Source organism: Triplophysa dalaica, chromosome 8, assembly GCF_015846415.1.
Source record: "Triplophysa dalaica isolate WHDGS20190420 chromosome 8, ASM1584641v1, whole genome shotgun sequence".
NCBI lineage: Eukaryota > Metazoa > Chordata > Actinopteri > Cypriniformes > Nemacheilidae > Triplophysa > Triplophysa dalaica.
The window spans coordinates 6,388,289-6,407,183 of record NC_079549.1 but is presented as its reverse complement, the minus strand read 5'-3'; the positions used below and the strand labels follow the sequence as shown (position 1 = coordinate 6,407,183).

The window sequence follows — 18,895 nt, the reverse complement described above, 5'->3', positions numbered from 1 at the left end:
CTGTCCTGCTCAAACAGAGTTTAAGACTGTGGTTCAGTTTTTGACACTAGTCCGTTGTTTAAAGTGAGGTTTGCGCGGAAGGAAGTGTGTGCTGGCCTGGTGTGGGGCCACCCTGTTACCCCTTCTCAACTGTCCTTGCTGTGACAGCGCAAGGTACAGCCCTGGATGGGGCAGAGAGGAATAGGTGTTGTGGTGATTTTCCTCCATGTGCTCTTTAAATAGACACTCATTTGAGAACTCTTTCTACAACAAAGAAATATAATGAATGTTAAAATATTTTTGCAAACGTCTGATTGTTTGAGGCTGATTTCAATACTGATTACACATTAAAAAATAAAAAATAAGATGAGTATTATTTCAGATAATTTAAATACTGCAATTTCCTTAAGTATTCAATATTATAATAGATGATAGTAATGTCAGATAGAATGATGGAATAATAGATGGCTTCTCTCACCATTCCACAAGCATTTCCTTCCTTATTCATACACAAATACATCTCACTCTTGACACCACGGATACCCACAACCCCAGGGCTCATGGCAAACACTCTTAGTAAGCCTATGGACACACAGAGAATGAGGGGGGAATATTTAAGTGATACAATGTTTGAAAAAGTTTAAATGATATAAAAAAGAAGTACATAAGCATAAAATCGTTATAAATATGTTACTGTTTAATAGACAAAGAAAATTAAATCATACTGTATTCAGATGGCTCGTGCACACCCCCCACACTTCCGTTCTTCAGAATCTGTAGATGGAAACCAATTCCAGCACGGCAATACAGAAGCTGATATGTGATGAGCTCTCTAGTTGGATTAACTGACAGAAAGTTTAAATTCAGAGGCAATATAATAAAATCTGAAGATAAATGGCATATGGTTCAGTTTACTGCGATGATTACTGGTTGATTGCACATTATTCTTCACATTAACACATTTCATGAAACTTTCCCTGCAAACGAATGCAAGTCCAAAAGATGTCTTTTCAACGTCGTTGATGACGTTGCATAGACGTCCCCTGAGGAGCCAGAATGAAAGTTTTTACAATGTCTTCTGAACGTGTTCTATTGTTGTCCAGGTGATCTCTATAATTGTATTGGACTGATATCACTTTTGCACCTGCAATTAATATTGAAATTGAATTAATCCACCATTATTGTGATCAGTGTTTGCTTTAGTCAGGCTCTTTACTCTTAATAATTACAGAAAATGTAAGTGTACTTTGCCATTGTAAATGTGTTTTAATACACTGTTTTAGTGGCCAAAGAATACTAAATCATAATGATATCAGCTTTAAATTTTCTTTGCGGAATGAATATTCTTACTAACATGACTGTGTTGTATTGTTGTGCAAATGTTGGCTGATCTATTTACTTTAACATAATATGTGGTTAAAGCCTTTCGCTTGTCAGTCATTTCTTAACAATTTTATAAAATATATTCTCAAATGATTGAACGCCAAGAGTAAATAAGACATGATGAATTACTGTATGAAACTCAACAATGGTGACAACCAACAGAAGTATACTTTGCGCTGCAATGCATGCTGGGTGACATCATATTACAAAACACATTCATGATTCCCAGCATGCATTGCAATTGATTTAATTATTTCATGTTTTTGTTTATTGTCACCATAGTTGAGGTTTGTATGATGAGTGTTGATGTCAAAGTGTGTCAATAAAAGATTGAGGATAATTTTAATTCAAAGCTTATAACATCAGTCATGTATGATCTAGTTCTATCTAACTGTCTTCAACACTTAGTATGACTTTGTTTATAGTACAATAACTTCTGTTGCCATCTCTTTCTTTAATGACAAACAAGTGTTGTAAAACACTATTGTCTGAAAGAGGATTCATTGGAAGGTCAAGTATTATGAGACCAACTAAAGCAAACACTGATCACAATAATGGTGGATTAATAAATTTCAATATTAATTTCAGGTGCAATAGTGATATCAGTCCAATACAGTTATAGAGATCACCTGGACAACAATAGCACACGTTCAGAAGACGTCATAAAAGACGTTGTAAAAACTTTCATTCTGGCTCCTCAGGGGACGTCTATGCAACGTCATCAACGACGTTGAAAAGACGTCTTCTGGACTTGCCTTTGTTTGCAGGGTTAATATAATTATAAAATATAGATTGTTTTTTTTCAGTAGAAAAGTAGAAAAAGAATATTTAGCATGAAAACACACTTAAACACACTTGGTACAGCTATGTAGTAAATTGTTTACATGGGAAACAGTAAAAAGTGTAGGTTAGCTCTTTTATTTTACAAAGAAATTGAAGCTCAGAATACGGTAACTGACTAATTAAAATTTAAGCACTCCAATGAGCCATGTAATATAAATAAATAATGTGCTCAAGGGTATAATACCAGGGAAGCATCATGTTTTTTCACCCTTGATCGACTCTCTCTTATTCAAGTTAATAACACTTTCTACAAACATCCCCCAAAGCAAACACACACACACACCACTTACATCAGGGTTTACTATCAGTCAAATGTTCTTGATATGCGTCAAAGATCTGGCCTTGTGTCTTTGATTATAGTTTCTTTGATATAGACAAGACCTCATACTGCATAAAGAAACTTATGAGCATCCTGAATACTGAGTATTGCAGTTGTAGTTGAGCTTGTTGCCTCTGTGCCAACAACACAATAAAACATCTCATTGGTCCAAATTGTGAATGTGGCTTTAGCTGCGTTAAAATCACTTAATGTCCACCAGTACAACTGTCATCAAAAATGTGAAAATTTGACTATTATAAAATTATCACATTGTACCACTGCTTCCCCGGTACACGGTCAAAAAGGAAATGTGACGTGAAATGGAAAAGTCCATCCTATAGTTAAGCAGTAACATACTCATGGCTTTGATATACTTCAAACAGTCATAAATATATATTTTGTGTTTAACCATGAAAGGCATTGCCCCTTGGTCAAATAATAAAGCTACTTGTAATACTATTTAAGCACTAGGCCAATCAGTTACTTTAACATTTGACCTATTTTTCATAAAGGCATTATTTTATTGGGTAAAACCCTTTGAATATCGCCCGCTTGAAGTAACAGAGCATTGCTATGTAACAAATGTAAAAAACTAATTCTATTATACTGTATGGGTGCAAAGCTATGTTGAACAAGTGCATCCAGAGGCGAAACAGATATCATATTTTTTTAAATTGTCATTGAAATTAAGCTTTAGTTTAGTGTGTTATATACAATACAAATGTCTTATTTGTTTATTTTGATTAAACAAGCAAGTAGATTTGTTACAATTACCAATTTGATATTACCTTTCTCTCTCATCTTTGTTTCCATCATTGAGAGCAGCCACATGTGTCTTAGTCGGCCTACTTGATCACCTGAGAATTCAGTATCTTCATTTGTGCAGTCACAGATCAAACACAGTGACAATATAACAGTTGAGCATAAAAGTATACAGGGGAAATCCATGACATCAAGTCAACAACTCTAAATAGTGTCTCCATGTGAATCAGAATCTGCGATATTGCACTGTAGAGCCTCTTTTAACTGTGAACTTTGTTGAAAAAAGTGTCCTTCCCTCAACATAAACAGAGTTTACACTACAGGGTCAGTGTGACTCCACATTTAACATTTTGCACATTTCTCCTATATCTCCATCTTATGTACATATATCTTCAGCTCTGATACCCACACCAAGTGTACAATCAGAAGAGACGCACGCACATGAAAGAACAAGCATGCCCACGCTGATAGACTTTAACGTTTGTATTAATTCAGAGTGACATTTTATCTAATGTGTGTTCATCTTGCATGGTAAGTGATGTGAGCTGATGTAAGAGACATAAAAAACGTTCAAAACAAGGCTAATTTACGTCACCAACAACAAATGGAAACATTCTTTGGGCATGCTTCTAAAAGCGTTACTATCTACAGACAACAGTTCTATGATATGGTATTAAATTTAGCTACATAAATACAACAAGTGTCTTAGCTGTTGTGAGTAATCTGTCAGGAAATGTAGACAAAACAGGGATAAACTAGAAAAGTGGCCTACAGTAGAACTCTGGCAGGTACAATAAGAATAGAATGTGATCATTTTATTATTTTATGTTGATTTGGAGGATTAAATGATGATCATTAATAGGTGTTACAATGTACCAGGTTGTATGCAGTTGTGTACACTGTAAAAAAATCCGGTAAAAACAGAATTTTCATGTAAAGTTTTTTTCTCTAATTTAACGTTTTTACATTATTTCAACAATATGAATAAACAGTAAAATTTTCTAAAATTACATTTTTAGACTGTTAATTTTCTATGGAAACAATTTTCTAGCAACAACATAAAAAATCGTTACTGTACGTGCAAACTTTTGTGGCCCAAACTTCACTTACAAAGAATAGAGACCCTGCAGATTAATTCTGAAAAACAAGCAAAATAAATTACAAGTTAATTACATTAGCTAGCAAGTTAAAAATGTTTGCAGCCAGTATTGTTTTGACTTGATAGTAGAAGAACCGTTAATTGGCAAAACTTAGATGCCGTTTACACAAGACTGTTTTCAACGGAAAATGGAAAACTTTTTGTGTGTTTTGGCTGTTGATTTACATGACAACAGCGTTTTGGGGGACTGAAAATGCGAACTTTTGAAAACAGGTCTCAAAGTGCAAGTTCTTGAAAACAAAGGCATTATGGTATCCATGTAAACTCTGGAGGCAGCATTTCCAAAAATGATGAGGTCATACGCATGCGCATTTAACAAAATTAACTACAGTTAAATTCAACTAATTGTTTATTTAATACAATTATTATAAATCAAAATATAAATACAAATGAATATAAATAGTTACTAGCCACAAGCAAGACCCATCAATAAACACAGAGAGGAAGTTAACTTCGGGCCAGGCGTGCACGTCCGATGAAACCGTGTATAGGGATTTTTATTTTCTACAGTATGCTTTATGTTTCAATGATTGAAAGTCAACCTCTCTGAAAATGGGAAGACCAATGTATGATAAAAATATATTTAATATAAGGATCAGGGCAACAGGAGAAACTAATAAAAGAGTGGTGTTGATTAAGTATTTTGTGCCATTGGAAGCGGTTTAAAATGACTATGCTGTAATGTCTACATGTTGGTCTCTGTGTGAGATTGCAATATTTATTCATCCAGTGGACTGTATGAAAAATGTGGTGTGATAATGCAAGAAGAGTCAAAGTCTAATGATTCAATAAATTGAACAGTTTCTTTGTTTATGATTTTGAGACCTGAGATGGCAGGGGGTTGACATATGTGCTCCTTGTTCTCTAAAAGCACAAAATGTCTAAATCATGTTGAAGTAAGTAATATGCCTCATATCATTTTAGCTTTTAGAAAGCAGAATGAAATATGCATTACTTTGAAATATGGATCAATACGTTTTATTATAGTAAAAGCATTTTTTCTTTTGGATTGATTAACATTTGAAGAGTAAATCAGCAAAAACAGATAACTTTCTTTTTAATTTTCAAGTCTGTTAGCTGAAATTTCTAGTTATTAATACTTAATCAAAACTACCATCTGCAGTTTGACTGATATTAGGCCTACTTGGAATGCACAATAAAAGCATAATTTTTTTATTTTTATTAAACTGATTTAATTGTTTTTGCGAATGAACTCTTCATTAGGAAATAGGATTCCATATTGGTTCCCATAAACAATACCTTAAATATGTGTTTCTGGTTTTATTTATGGCAAAACCGGTTTATTATCTGACTGACACATGCAATTATCTTAATTTGCATTTGCATTTTCATTTGCATGTGCTTTTTCATTTTTACAGTTGTATTTGCATGCCATCTCTAACTGATGTGGATTCCGGGAGCTTGACTAATTTGTATACAGAGAATGAAATTAAAGCACTGAGTGAAATGTATAATTTCATGCTCTAAAAGTTTATATTATAACACATATTCCAAGTTACTGCTGGGAAGAACATTGAGTTATGTAAAGTATTTCATTATCAACCAGTATGAGTGACAGTGTGAATGAAACATTGTCTTATTCTTTAGCACTTTTTATAAGGTTTGCATGAAAATGGGTTATGTGATGTGGGGTGTATGTATACTAGATTCTGTGGTATATTACTCATAGGAAATAGGGAGGGTAAATAATGAAGATATTTAGAAGAAGGTTTATCAGAGACAGACAGGTGTACAGAGCACTGAATGTATATGTGATCAGTTAATAAATAGCTTAGGCTATATGAATGTGAATAATCTGTCTTCCCTGAGTTAGAGGAGCTGAACACGCACTTTGATTGGTCCACAGATTGGCACAGTGTTTTAAAGGGATACTTCACCCAAAAATTCATCACCCTTCTGTCATCATTTACAAACTTTTGAGTTGTTCCAAATCTGTTAACATTTTTTTTCTGATGAACACAGAGACAGATATTTAAGAATACTTATAACCACACATATTTTGCCCCCCATTGATCACCATAATGGGAAAAATACAATGGTAGTCAAAAGTGCCCCGGTACTGCTTGCTGTCATATATTCCTCTAAATGTCTTCTTTTGTGTAGAAAAAAAGTCAAATGTCCTACTATGGGAGACAATGGGGGCCAGATCTGTTATAAGCATTCTTCCAAATATCTTTCTCTGTGTTCATCAGAAAAAAATCTTTATTAATATTTTGAACAACTCGAAGGTGAGTAAATTATTTTTTGGGTGTAGTATCCCTTTAAACACCATAAATATCCAAAAGAGTCTGAATTTTCGACATGCCACCCGTGCAAGAAAAACAGTAGGTGGCGACAATGCTTCTAAGGAGTAATTCAGCATAGAAGAAGAAGACGATAGTACTGGACGCCTGTTATTATTTAACAGTTTTTTTACTTTTTTCTTTGGGCTCTTGTGATATTCGGAGTTACTGAGTTTAAAGTCTGGTTGTGCTTTGCTTTAAGCGGGCGTCAGGTTTTGAGCGCTTAAGTGCTGTCAGACATTACTTTTAATATTAACTTAAGTGCTGTTAGAAATGGATTGTAGAGTTCTCTGCATTCAAAGTCATGTTGTCAGGGGATACGTTGGAAACAAATCGGCGTCGTTTCCACTGCAGGTAAGTACAGAGGCATTTGCTTTATATTGAATGCCTGGAGTGTCATTTGTGCATGCAAAGCTGCTAATTTAACTTGTCATTTCGTCAATAGGTTCTCGGCTTTGAGATTGACTCTATAAACTCGGTTCAGTTCTCTAATCACACAGGTAAATAAGTATAAATAACATTTGGAAATGTTTTAATGTAACCCTGTCGAAGCATTATTATTAGTCAGTGGGAAAGACTGAAAATGCAATCAGTTTGAGCGAAACTTTTTTCTCCGTATTATTTAACTCTCTTGATGTGGAAGTTTTAGACACAGGTCAAGGTTCACATTCCATTGTGTTTAGCATGCACTCAAAGACGAGACAAACGATGTTTCTTTTGGCGATGATTTCGTCTAGTGCTGGATATTCTATTACATTGAAATGAAACCTTAAACAAACGTTGAGAGTTCTCGGAGGTAGTGCCGATTTGCACTTTAATAATAAAATAATCCCATTCTTTAAAATGGGTTAATGAATGCGTCATTTGGTATTTTGATCAGAATAACCGGTCTACAATTCTGTGCAAATATTTATTTTATTTTCTTCTTGACATAAATTTTGATTTTCAATTGATGGCTAAATGTTGCCAGTGATGCACTGTTCCTTTAAGAGAGAGTTTAAGCTGCGCTTCGTTGCTAAGGGCTTCAATAGGCTCATAGTTCACAGTGGGGGAGTTGTTTTCCTCTTCTCTTCTCTGCTTGCCACGCCATCTTCATTTCAGGCTCTCTTTTATGCTGAAACAAACCTTCCTCCCGCTGCTCTGGGACAAATGCCAAATGTCTCAGTTCTTTTCCACAGTGCTGTTCTGGAAATCCCCGCTCCTAAATTCTCACAAAAAACAATTTGGTTACATAAACTTGCTTTTTTAAATAAATTCTTCTCCATCATGATGTCAACATCATGTATTTCACAGTGACATGAAGCTGAAATGCAACTAAGTTAGTGTTTGATTCTCAAAGTTCATGTTAATAACTCTATAAGATAAATGTTACTCTATATGATTTATGGGATGTGAGGGAATGAGAAGCACAATTTCAAAGACACACACACATTATGATTATGAAGAGTATTTGTCTGTTTTGGGGCTTTGACATTTAATTCTCATATATTTTTTATTTGGCTTTGAAACAACCATATTGTTCTGGATATAAGACAATGTTTTTATTTCACGGAAATACATCAGAAAAAATCGGTTCATCATATATTTAAGGTACAGGCTTTTACGTGTCAGTTATACAACCGCAAAATACTTGTAAATTGAGTCAATTGATCATTGAGGCCACCATTAAAATACTATCAATCATAGAAAAGTTTCTTGTCAGATTACAATAAAATTTTACTTCTATATTAATGACCTTTTGGTAGGCTGGTTCTCACACTGATATTAGCTTTAATGATATATTAGTATGATATAAATAGTACAGGGTATTTTTATGGTATATGCTTTAAAGTTTTTCTCAATAGTGAATAGTCTGACTCGTGACCAGAAGGTCGCCCGTATGTTCTCAGTGCCGGTGGGGAACGACTGAGGAGCCCTTGACCAAGGCACCATACCCCGTTTGCTCCACGGGCGCTGCAGTGATAGCTGCCCACTTGTTTGCACGACTTGCAGTGTGTGGATGCAGAGGTTACATTTCGGGTATGGGTCACCATATCTGACAAAGAGGTCACTTTTGGTAAAACAGGGGTCAGCAAGTTATGCTTTTTCATAAAAAACAATGAATGATAAAACTTCTGTCATTAAGAAAATCTTGCTGTGTGTGCACGAGCACAATACATTTCTTTAATAAGGAATCCGGATTTTCCTGTGGTTGTTCAAACCAGCCACTAACATCTCATTGCTTATGTTTTTTGCTTACAGAAAACAATTCTTTGTCAGATCAGCAGGTTTGTGAGAAGCTTAGAGTCAAGCAGTTACAGCTACTTGAATTACACCTCTTTCAGTCTGTGTTTGTATTGTTTAAGGTCATTTACATGTTTGTCATGTGCAGGTGAAAGCAATGAGGTGTGGTGTAAGTGAGAGAAACATATTGAGTGTACTTAAAGACTATTTTAAAGTCAGACCTTAACTCTGTGAGCATTTGTGTATCACACTAAATGTTTTTGTGATACCAACCAGCTGCATGCAAATAATCCTGTTACACATCTACCAAGGCACCATGAACTGTTTAGAGCGGGCTCTACAAGGCAGAAGTTTGAGCCTCCTTTCTTTGTGTTTCTTTGTTTGTTGCGTAAATGATCTTACTTCTGTTTTATGCATTGTCATAATGCATGCATTGTTGAGTAGATCATTTCTTAAAACACCCAAAATAAATAAAGCCCTTTTATTCTTTTTGTTAGGATATGAACACTGGAAAGGTCAAGTGTTGACTGCAGAGGAATTGAAAGTGCTGTACGAGGGGCTCAGGCTCAACAATGTGAACCATTATGACTGCGTGTTAACAGGTAGAGTCAATACCTATAATTCACGTTGACTGTGTTATCCTAGTGTTCACAGATGCATTTCTAAAGTCACTTTTTATAATGTTTATAACAATGCTTGTACATGAAACATTTGCGTAAACTGTAAAAATGATTCTGGATTTTTTTGTTGCAAAAATAAGTCTAGATTTCATGAAATTAATCGAGACATTTAACTTTCTTATCTCGTTTTCCAAATTATTGAGTGAATTGAACTTAATTTAATTATGTTCAACCCACTAAAAGGGCCACTAATACTGGTGTTTTCTGCAATGTAAAAATTGTCAGTGGTAACCCCAGAATGTCTCTGTAAAGTTTCAGCTCAAAATTCACCACATATCTTTCATGACAATATGTTGAACATGGCCATTGTGGCTGCAATGGAAAATGTGCCGTTTTTGTGTGTGTCTCTTTAAATGCAAATGAGCTTCTGCTCCCCTCCCCGTATGCAAAATATGAGGTAGAGCACTTACACATGTGCTTTGGATGACATCAAGACAAGCAATATGGCGGAAAGAGCGATTACGTCTGTAAAGCCTTGTCAAACCAAAACCATACACTCACTGAAATAAAAATTACCTTAATGCCTTGTTCACAAATATGAATTAAATGGAGAAGACAAAAACATAGATAGAACAACGTATGCTGACCATTTGCTGCATGAAATGTTGGCCCAGTATGATTAATCAAGTGCATGCATATTACTAACAGACATAAACACGGATATAGGCATAAACATGTATTCAGATTACTTGCATATAACAGAAACGTATGTAAAGATCAGCAACCAGGGGTTATTACGTTGTGAGTAGCAATGTCTGCGTAACCTTTTCGTCTTACAAATGCACACTCTGTTTCTATGAGCTCTATGTATTGTTGCACATAGAACATACGACAAAACACTGAACTCCCCAAGAAAGACACTGCTTTAACTTTCTTTTGTTGCAATAAGTAATCTTTACAGAAATTATGTCAGTCACAAGTCTTATGAACCGATGGGCGCGATGTGTTTTACCACAAAGTGTTGCGACATAACACCTGTCTTTGGACCATGTCTTAGGTTTAGCAACAACTATGTAAACAACAGCTGCTAAACACATTATTTTAGAAAGGCGATTTCAAAATTATGTGTAATACTTCTTCCGGAGATGAAGCTTGATTGCAAACAGCTGGTACTGATCCACTCTTGATTTTTTTTTTCTTCCCGAAACCCATGCTATACTGAAGGGCCACCAGGTCCTGGAGCTCAGTCTTTTCAACCTTTCCAGCTACAGGAAGAACTTGCCTAGGGGTCGCATTGACTCACGGACCGCATCGTTCAAATGCCGCAGCAGAGACCTTTCCAACGAGTCCTTGCACGTTTCTCTAAGTCTTAACGGACCGGAAATACGGACAGGTGAATCTTGGTTTGTCGTAAAATAGGAAATTCTTCCCGAAAACCAAGTCATCATCGTCCCGCCCGGGACTTTCGATTGTTAATAACTCCGACCGCAGCGGGAGGAACCCGGGCTCGTCGGGAAGGTCTCCTCCCGGCCTCCTTTTTATATTCCTTTTACTTCAAAAAACAAGACACATTTGTTGTTTCTTAGACATTTTTGTCGCTGGCTAGTGGCTACATCTGCTCTTGCCTGAAAATGGCTGATTTAGTGTCTCTGGTTAAGGTGGAACTATGTGCTCATAAGGCAGAGTCTGACAGCGGTCATGGGCAGGCATAAACAATGTGACAGATTGATAGGGATCACCAACAGCCTTTTTTGTGTCACTGTTGTGGTTTAATGGAGATAACAAGAAGAAGAATACATGGATTTGTTTAATTACACAGTGTTTCTGCACACTCTGGTAACTCAATTTCTGGTAGATAAAAGTTAAAAGTCCATTTTCTAGGTTAATTTCACTAACTGAGCAAAATTTAGTGTTCCCAGCATGCTTTGCATGCTACAGCATTTGTGTCATTTTTGTGAAAAATAGCTATTTTTTGTGATTTACAATAAAATGAAAGACTAGATTACATTTACATTTAGTCTTTTAGCAGACACTTTTATCCAAAGCGATTTACAAGTTGGGTAAACTATGGAAGCAATTGGGTCAAACATTAGGACAACAAAAATCGTAAGAGCAATAAAAACATGTCTCACAAAGCCTTCTACAGTGTACAGAGCCAAGTTTAGTTTATCTAAGCATGCTTTTTTTTATTAGACATTGTAGAAAAGATATAGAAAACAGAAATTATCAGTCAGGAGAGATGTGTTTTCAGCCGATTCTTAAAGATGGCAACAGAAACTGCTGATCTTGTAGCAGCAGGCAGATCATTCCACAAATGTGGAACCGATCCAGAGAAGGTTCGTGAGAGCGAACTCTTTTTTTTTTTTTTTATACCTTTTTGGGATGGCACCACAAGATGTCGTTCATTTGCAGAGCGTAAGGATCTGGCGGGTACATAAGTCTGCATAAGTGAATGAAGATAAGGGGCTGCTATTCTTGTAGGCCAGGAGCAGAGTCTTGAATTTGATGCGAACGACTATAGGGAGCCAATGTAACATAATGAAGAGGGGAGTGACGTGTGCTCTCTTCGGTTCATTGAAGACCACTCTTGCTGCTGCATCCTTGATCATCTGTAGAGGTTTGGTTGTGCAAGCAGCTAATCCAACTAGTAGCGCATTGCAATAGTCCAGTCTGGACAGAACAAGAGCCTGGACTAGTACCTGCGTAGCATGCTCGGATATGAATGGTCTAATTTTCCTGATATTGTAGAGGATGAATCTACATGACAAAGTGGTGCTGGCAACCTGATCTGTGACGTTTAGCTGATCATCGATCACCACTCCCAGGTTTCTTGCTGTTCTGGAAGATGTGATGGTTGATGAGCTTAGTTGAATGGAGAAGTTGTGATCGAAACCAGCTCGAGAACAACGCGACTATACACGTGACCAGGCAGTCGAGTAAAAACAAAAAACAAAGCAACGACACTGCGTTTCAACTCTATAAGACAATATTAATCAATAACACTTACGCGCTTCTGTTGCCTACTGCTGCCTATTGCCTACTGCTGCACGATGCTTCTCCTATCAAACACTTGATAGTGTTTATTGTTTCGTTGTCTCTAAGATTTAGAAGAGATGCTGTTTGTATTTTTGAGTTTCGTGGTTACCATCGTTCAGAAGAGCGGTACTTGTGTTTAGGTCATGAGAGAGCTCATGATGTGTGTTTCTTCACTCAATCAGTTATGGTGCGAATCCCAGTACGGAGGCAACTCTCAGCTTACTTGTACATCATATATGTTGTAATCTTATACTATAATCTCAAACAAAGTTAAAAAGATCAAGAAGTTAACGCCAATGCTCAAATTAGTATTTCTTCTTGATTTTCTGAAGTTTATCATTTGACATGTGCTTAAATAATTTAAATAATTTTACTTGATTTATTCATGGGATATTGCATTAGAAATATAATTTAAAGGACTTAAAAATATTTTGTGTAATATTGTTACCATACTTTCAAGTAAATATCCGTGTCATTTTTTACAGTGTATGTGCTTTAAATGTACAGATATAATTACATGTTATCATTTCAATTATACAAATGAATATGTTTTCTAACCTCTATTTCAGGGTACACTAGAGATGATTCCTTTCTGAATATGGTGGTGGACATTGTACAGGAGCTGAAAGAGGCAAATCCCAGTCTAGTCTATGGTGTGTTAATGAAACTAACTTGTTACACTGGTTTTATGTAGCTTGACCTGTAAGAATTATTTAAATGCAAGTTATTTTAAACATTTGATAGTGATTTGTTAGTTTTGGAATGTGCAATGCAGCTGTCTTCCATTATTTTTGTCTTGGGTGGAGCTATGCACATGGATTCACTTACATTTCATTTTATACTGGATCCATCCTGACTTTTTTATGTGTGTTACCTGGGATTCAAACCATTATATGTAGCCAATAAGGCGACACAGATCTTCATGATATAATGTGATTAACTTTTTTGTTTGTTGCATATTTAGTGTGTGATCCAGTATTGGGAGACAATGGGGCTATGGTGAGTATATCTTTGCAATATTTGCATATTAGTCCTAATGGTTCTCAAAAATTGCTCTTTATTCATCAGAACCTGTGAGTCTATGAATAGCTTTAGGTGTGGTGTAAAAATTTGTGTTTAATAAGGCTTAAAGATAATCACTTTGCCATGGTCCGGTCTATATGTAGTATGTCCCTGAGAACTTGGTGGCAATCTACAGGGATAAAGTGGTGCCAGCTGCTGACATAATTACACCCAATCAGTTTGAAGCAGAGTAAGTCTATATATATTATGTCAATGTATATATAATGAAATAAATCTGAATCCTAACGTAACTAAAACTATGATTGGATTTCCAGAAACATCGCCACTTTTAAGTATGTAGCCAAGACCACTTTAAAGACATCTGTCTGGTTGTGTCAGTAATCTCAATACACAGTGTGCACATTTTACTCTGTGTTTGTTTCTCTCAAAGGCTGCTTACTGGCAGAACCATCAGTACAGAAAAAGATGCAGTTGAAGTAAGTTTGCATCAGCTGTTCTTATGAGTCGGAGTCATTGGCTGTCAATGGTTTTAGCAGTCTTAGTGCCTAGCTGTTCCTTCTATTTATAAACTGGTGTTCTAATCAGAATAAAAACTTGACTGTTGTATTTCAGGTCATGAACTTGCTGCATTCAAAGGGTCCACACACAGTGGTCATCACTAGCTCTGACCTGCCCTCTCCTCTGGGTGATCAGTACTTGGTTGCTATGGGGAGTCAGATAACAGGTAGATAATTTAAAATGAATTCAACTTGAATGTGAAGGTAGCGCACAAGGTATGCTGCTATCAAAGGCCCTTTTCGCAATGGCGTAACTTAACTTTCGCCTTTTTTCAAAGCAGTGGAATTTAACAACAGTGAAGAAGAACTGACAGAATATGTATTCAAGTAACCTTACTTATCCTAGCACCTTTGCTAACAGAAAAAGAAAACAAAGCACTTACCTTCATAATCAAACAGGCTCTGTTTAACGAAGAATTGATATCTAGCTTTGATGTTGTCCTAAGCAAAAATTTGTCTGCAAGACTTGGTAAACTCCATTCTGAGGCGATAGAAGAAGTAACAATACACTGCTTTGTGGCAGAACGGTGCGTGACGTCATGTGAAAAGGGCCTATTATGCCAAAAGGAGGATCATGTTTTAACTTGTTTTTAACTATATAGCATAATAGTATAATTCAGTAGGGGTAATAGCTGTTAAGGGATATATTGGGTTTTAAGCTGAAGAAGTCATTGTTTTGAAACATTTGGTCATGCTGGGGTATTGGTCCAGGTGAAGCATTGCTACCTTATATCTTTGACATGGATGTGGATCTGTATTTATAATTTATAATGGCATTTACAGTAAAGCCATTGTAAAAGGAAGATAACCACACACCTGTAATCATCATGCCACATTTGCCATCTGCTGCATTGCTGGGTGACTATAACCAGTTTCTCTCATGTCAGTTAGATAAAAAAAGTTAGATTTGATAACGAGTCATTATAATTGTTATCATTTGTTAAACAACATAAAGGTACTGTATGTCTCTGGATAACACTGGAGAAATATACATTTACATATGTTTGCTTAACCTTTTAGTCTTGGTTCTTCCCAATGTTTGTTCCTCTTCTGTCAACCGTTGTTTCCTTTGACAAAATTATACTTATGGTTTTAGTGTACAGTGGGTTTGAACCACTTTTGAGTCTAACTATATATTAATACTGTGTCTCAGTAAGACCAGACGGTACTAGGGCGACCCAGCAAATTCGTATGGACATACCCAAGGTAGATGCTGTGTTTGTGGGAACAGGGGACCTGTTTGCTGCAATGCTCCTGGCATGGACTCACCACCACCCAAATGATCTAAAGGTACGCAAAATGACGACAGTATCAGCTTCTCACGTACAGGAATAAACCGTTTGATTTTGCCTTAATGTTATATTATACAGTTGCATAAAATTGGCCTCAATCCATTTTAAAAACAAAAAATGACAATTTCACCTAAACATATACTGTACCTACAAATAGGAAATTCAGTTAAACTGAAAATGGGCTTTTTCAGCAGCTATATTCATAGTTTATACATACGTTTGTAAGGGTGGCTTAGTAGTCAAATCAAATCACTTTTATTGTCACATCACCAACGTGCTGTGCCGTCGTGAGTGAAAAGCTTGGGAGCGTGCCCCAGACAGTGCATAATACATTTGACATATTTAACAAATAACATACACATTTAGACATTTTACTAATAAAAGTATACTTTCATACACTAAAATAGAACAATATTATGCAAAATAAACAACATAATACACATAATCCACAATGCACAGAGTGGTTGTAGATATAATGGTTGATTAATAGATATTGTCAGAGTATTATTGTTTTAAAGTGCACTGCATGCTACATGGAAGTCCAGTTGGTAGAAATTGCGGTTGTGGTGGTGGAGTTAAAGTGCATGGTGTATGGTATATGGTATAGACAGGTTTTGCAGTTTTTGTTGTATTGTAATGCACAACCTCTGTGTTTTTGACAGACGGCATGTGAAAAGACCGTTTCAGTCATGCAGCATGTCATTCAGAGGACTATTACTTATGCTAAAGGTAAGGTCAGATGTCAACATGTCTTTATATTCCTTGTCTGTTTCATGTATGTGCGCTATTCAAAAGTTAAACTGGAAATGCATGTTAAATTACAGTTTAGTTTCTACATTTGAATTTAAATAAGAATTTAAGACAGTACAATTTATTATATATAATAATCAATATTGCAATCAAACATCTCACCACGCTCTCCCAGCTGCTTAGGTGCAAAGACCTGTATCTCAGTAATCCCCAAAAATACATAAAGGTCTGCACTCTAAGTGATAGTTCAGCCCCCCCCCAAAAATCTGTCATTATTTACTCACACTCTTGTCATTTTCAAACCTGTATGGCTACAAAATAGATTTTTTTTAAATGTTGTTAACTGGACCTCATTTACTTGGTTTTGTACAATAGAACTAGGTTTGAAATGACAAGAGGGTGAGAAAACGCTGAAAGAATTTATTTTTGGTGAGAATCCTTTAACGTGGAGGCGAAGAACCACCGACGCGAAGCGGAAAATCCTTTAATGCATGGCTTGCCATGGATTATCCTGCTTATACCATGGTAATTTACCAAGTTTAAAACAAGTTAAAGCTATTATTGACGTTTAGAGTAACATTTTTGATCAGACGGGTGAAAATTACAGTTAATTCCGTCAGTTACAGCTCGTAAATTCTAGCACTCGGCATGGCAGCATGTGTTCAGGGCGCGGTTGAACCAGCTGTGCTTAAGTTAATGTAATAAATGGGCAGTAAGGTACAACTTGCGCACTAATAAATATTTTTGAGTTGCACCATTCGACTTAGTTGAAGCGTAACGTTGCGTGTAAACTAAATATTTTATTTATAAAAGGGTGCTTTTGGACTATTGAATGTCATCGTCATATTATAAAACTTCGCATGACATTACGGAGATCTTACGAACTACTAGCTAGTAGTTACTAAGCCTCTAATGTGGACTTAACGTTCTCTTTAAGAAGGTACTTACGAATGGCTGGTGCAACCCTAAAGGACACCTACCCATTTAAAGGAAAGAGGACGACGAACGAACGGAAAAGCATCCGTCCGGAAAACAAACGTCAACGGACAAAAATTATCTGATTGCTGCTCTTGGCAAAGATGCCCAGAGCCATTTTAGCCCCAGTCCTGGGTAACATTAACAACATGTTCGATGCCGTTTCAGCGAGCACTAGCAGCGGAATCAATGTCTCTGCGTGTGCGTCTGTGTTATATGATTAAATTATATGCAGCGCATTCATTTCGAATTGTAATCAAACTTACTGGAACTTCCTGTGCATTAAACGGTTTTAATGCCAACCGTTTAGCCAATCAGAATCGAGTATTCAGACAGACCATGGTATAACGGGATAAAAAATGGCTGTTCAAGTTTCACACTAACCCTTTTTACACATAGAGGTCACTACAGCAATTGTATGCATTTTGTTTTTGTTTGAAGAGATACGATCTACTCAACCATAAAAATTCTTGTTTCACGTTACTTCACGATAATTCTGAAAAAACTTCCCTACCCTAATTTTGTTACAAACCTGTGTGACTTGAATTTTTCAGTTTCATTCTGTTTTTTCAGAATTTAGTTGAGTGTTCATGAACTTTCTTTTTCTTTTTCTCTCAGAGGTGGCGTGTCCAAATCAAAAGCCCAGCCCTGCTCAGCTTGAGTTGCGGATGGTACAGAGTAAAGCAGACATTGAAGATCCTGCCATAATTGTGAAAGCTGTTATATTGTAGTGCTCTGCACTGTATTGGACAAAATGAATGTCATAGATAGAATTAACATTTATGAGCTCAGTGGTTACAATCGCACTGTAGAGGCTGAATGGTCCCACTTTAATTATATAATTCACTAAAAAAGCAATGATGTGCTATGAAAAGAAACTATTAATAATACAGTATTCTAGTAATCAGTGCAGGTTTAGTATCAAAACTAACAATATTCACTTTCCAGTTATACTGTTCTTGACTGTTTGCATTTTTCTTATGTTACTATGATTTAATGATGCATGCAATGATATTCAAGTATTTTTAAACAAACATTAATTCTATGCATTGTAACATATTAGTATTACATTTTATTTTGATTATCAGTATAGCTCTATAATTACAGGCTTGGTTTTGTATCGAACACTAAAGCTTCACTCTAACTCAGTATTTTTTGGCACTTTTTTGGTGTGGGATCGAAATCTCACTCCCTTGTCCTGTGGCTAGGATTAGGTGTATGGTGGTTTGCAGATATATAGGGACCAATTAGGTTGCAACGTCCCCAGTGTATAAACCAATCAGAAGCAATATAGTCAATGTCAGTATATACAACCCTTTGTCATAGTAGCGTGTAAATCACCCGTGAGCGACACATTGAACGTTTTGATTAAGGACTAGTCCCAGACTAAAATTAATGTTCGAGGCGTCTTAACTGAAACAAAAAAATTGCACTGTCATATCTTTAAATATGTCAATGCCACTGTTTTGTCTCAATATGCACACCATGGCCATCGTTGAAAAAGGTGCTTTATTGTGATAAACATTTGGAATGATTGGCAATCATTTTCATCACATATTTTAAAAAGATAAATGATAATAAACTTATCCTTTAAATTTTATGTATCTCTGATATTCATTTCACAAATTGAAAAAAATGTTTTGGTGTTTTTTACAGAATGTGGGGCTAAAA

The 18,895-nt window shown here is 36.0% G+C and overlaps 2 protein-coding genes across 3 annotated transcripts; one reads left to right on the top strand and one right to left on the bottom strand.

Moving 5' to 3' along the window:
- Positions 1-33: 33 nt before the first annotated feature.
- fgf9 (fibroblast growth factor 9) lies at positions 34-3,355 on the bottom strand. Its single transcript, XM_056755074.1, has 4 exons — positions 3,313-3,355; positions 705-824; positions 458-561; positions 34-243 (listed from the first exon to the last, which is right to left on the bottom strand). The coding sequence occupies exons 1-4, from the start codon at positions 3,353-3,355 to the stop codon at positions 34-36; spliced, it is 477 nt and encodes a 158-aa protein (XP_056611052.1).
- A 3,464-nt stretch (positions 3,356-6,819) lies between these two features.
- On the top strand, positions 6,820-18,824 carry pdxka (pyridoxal (pyridoxine, vitamin B6) kinase a). 2 transcript variants are annotated; one of them, XM_056754195.1, is made up of 12 exons: positions 6,820-7,102; positions 7,194-7,248; positions 9,469-9,573; positions 13,197-13,280; positions 13,592-13,626; positions 13,794-13,879; positions 13,965-13,982; positions 14,081-14,126; positions 14,263-14,374; positions 15,361-15,497; positions 16,162-16,228; positions 17,843-18,824. In XM_056754195.1, the coding sequence occupies exons 1-12, from the start codon at positions 7,022-7,024 to the stop codon at positions 17,953-17,955; spliced, it is 939 nt and encodes a 312-aa protein (XP_056610173.1). In that variant the 5' UTR covers positions 6,820-7,021; the 3' UTR covers positions 17,956-18,824. The 2 variants fall into 2 exon arrangements, with proteins under 2 accessions (XP_056610173.1, XP_056610174.1); XM_056754196.1 differs by lacking the exon at positions 13,965-13,982 and having other exon boundaries at positions 6,821-7,102.
- The last annotated feature ends 71 nt before the right edge of the window (positions 18,825-18,895 follow it).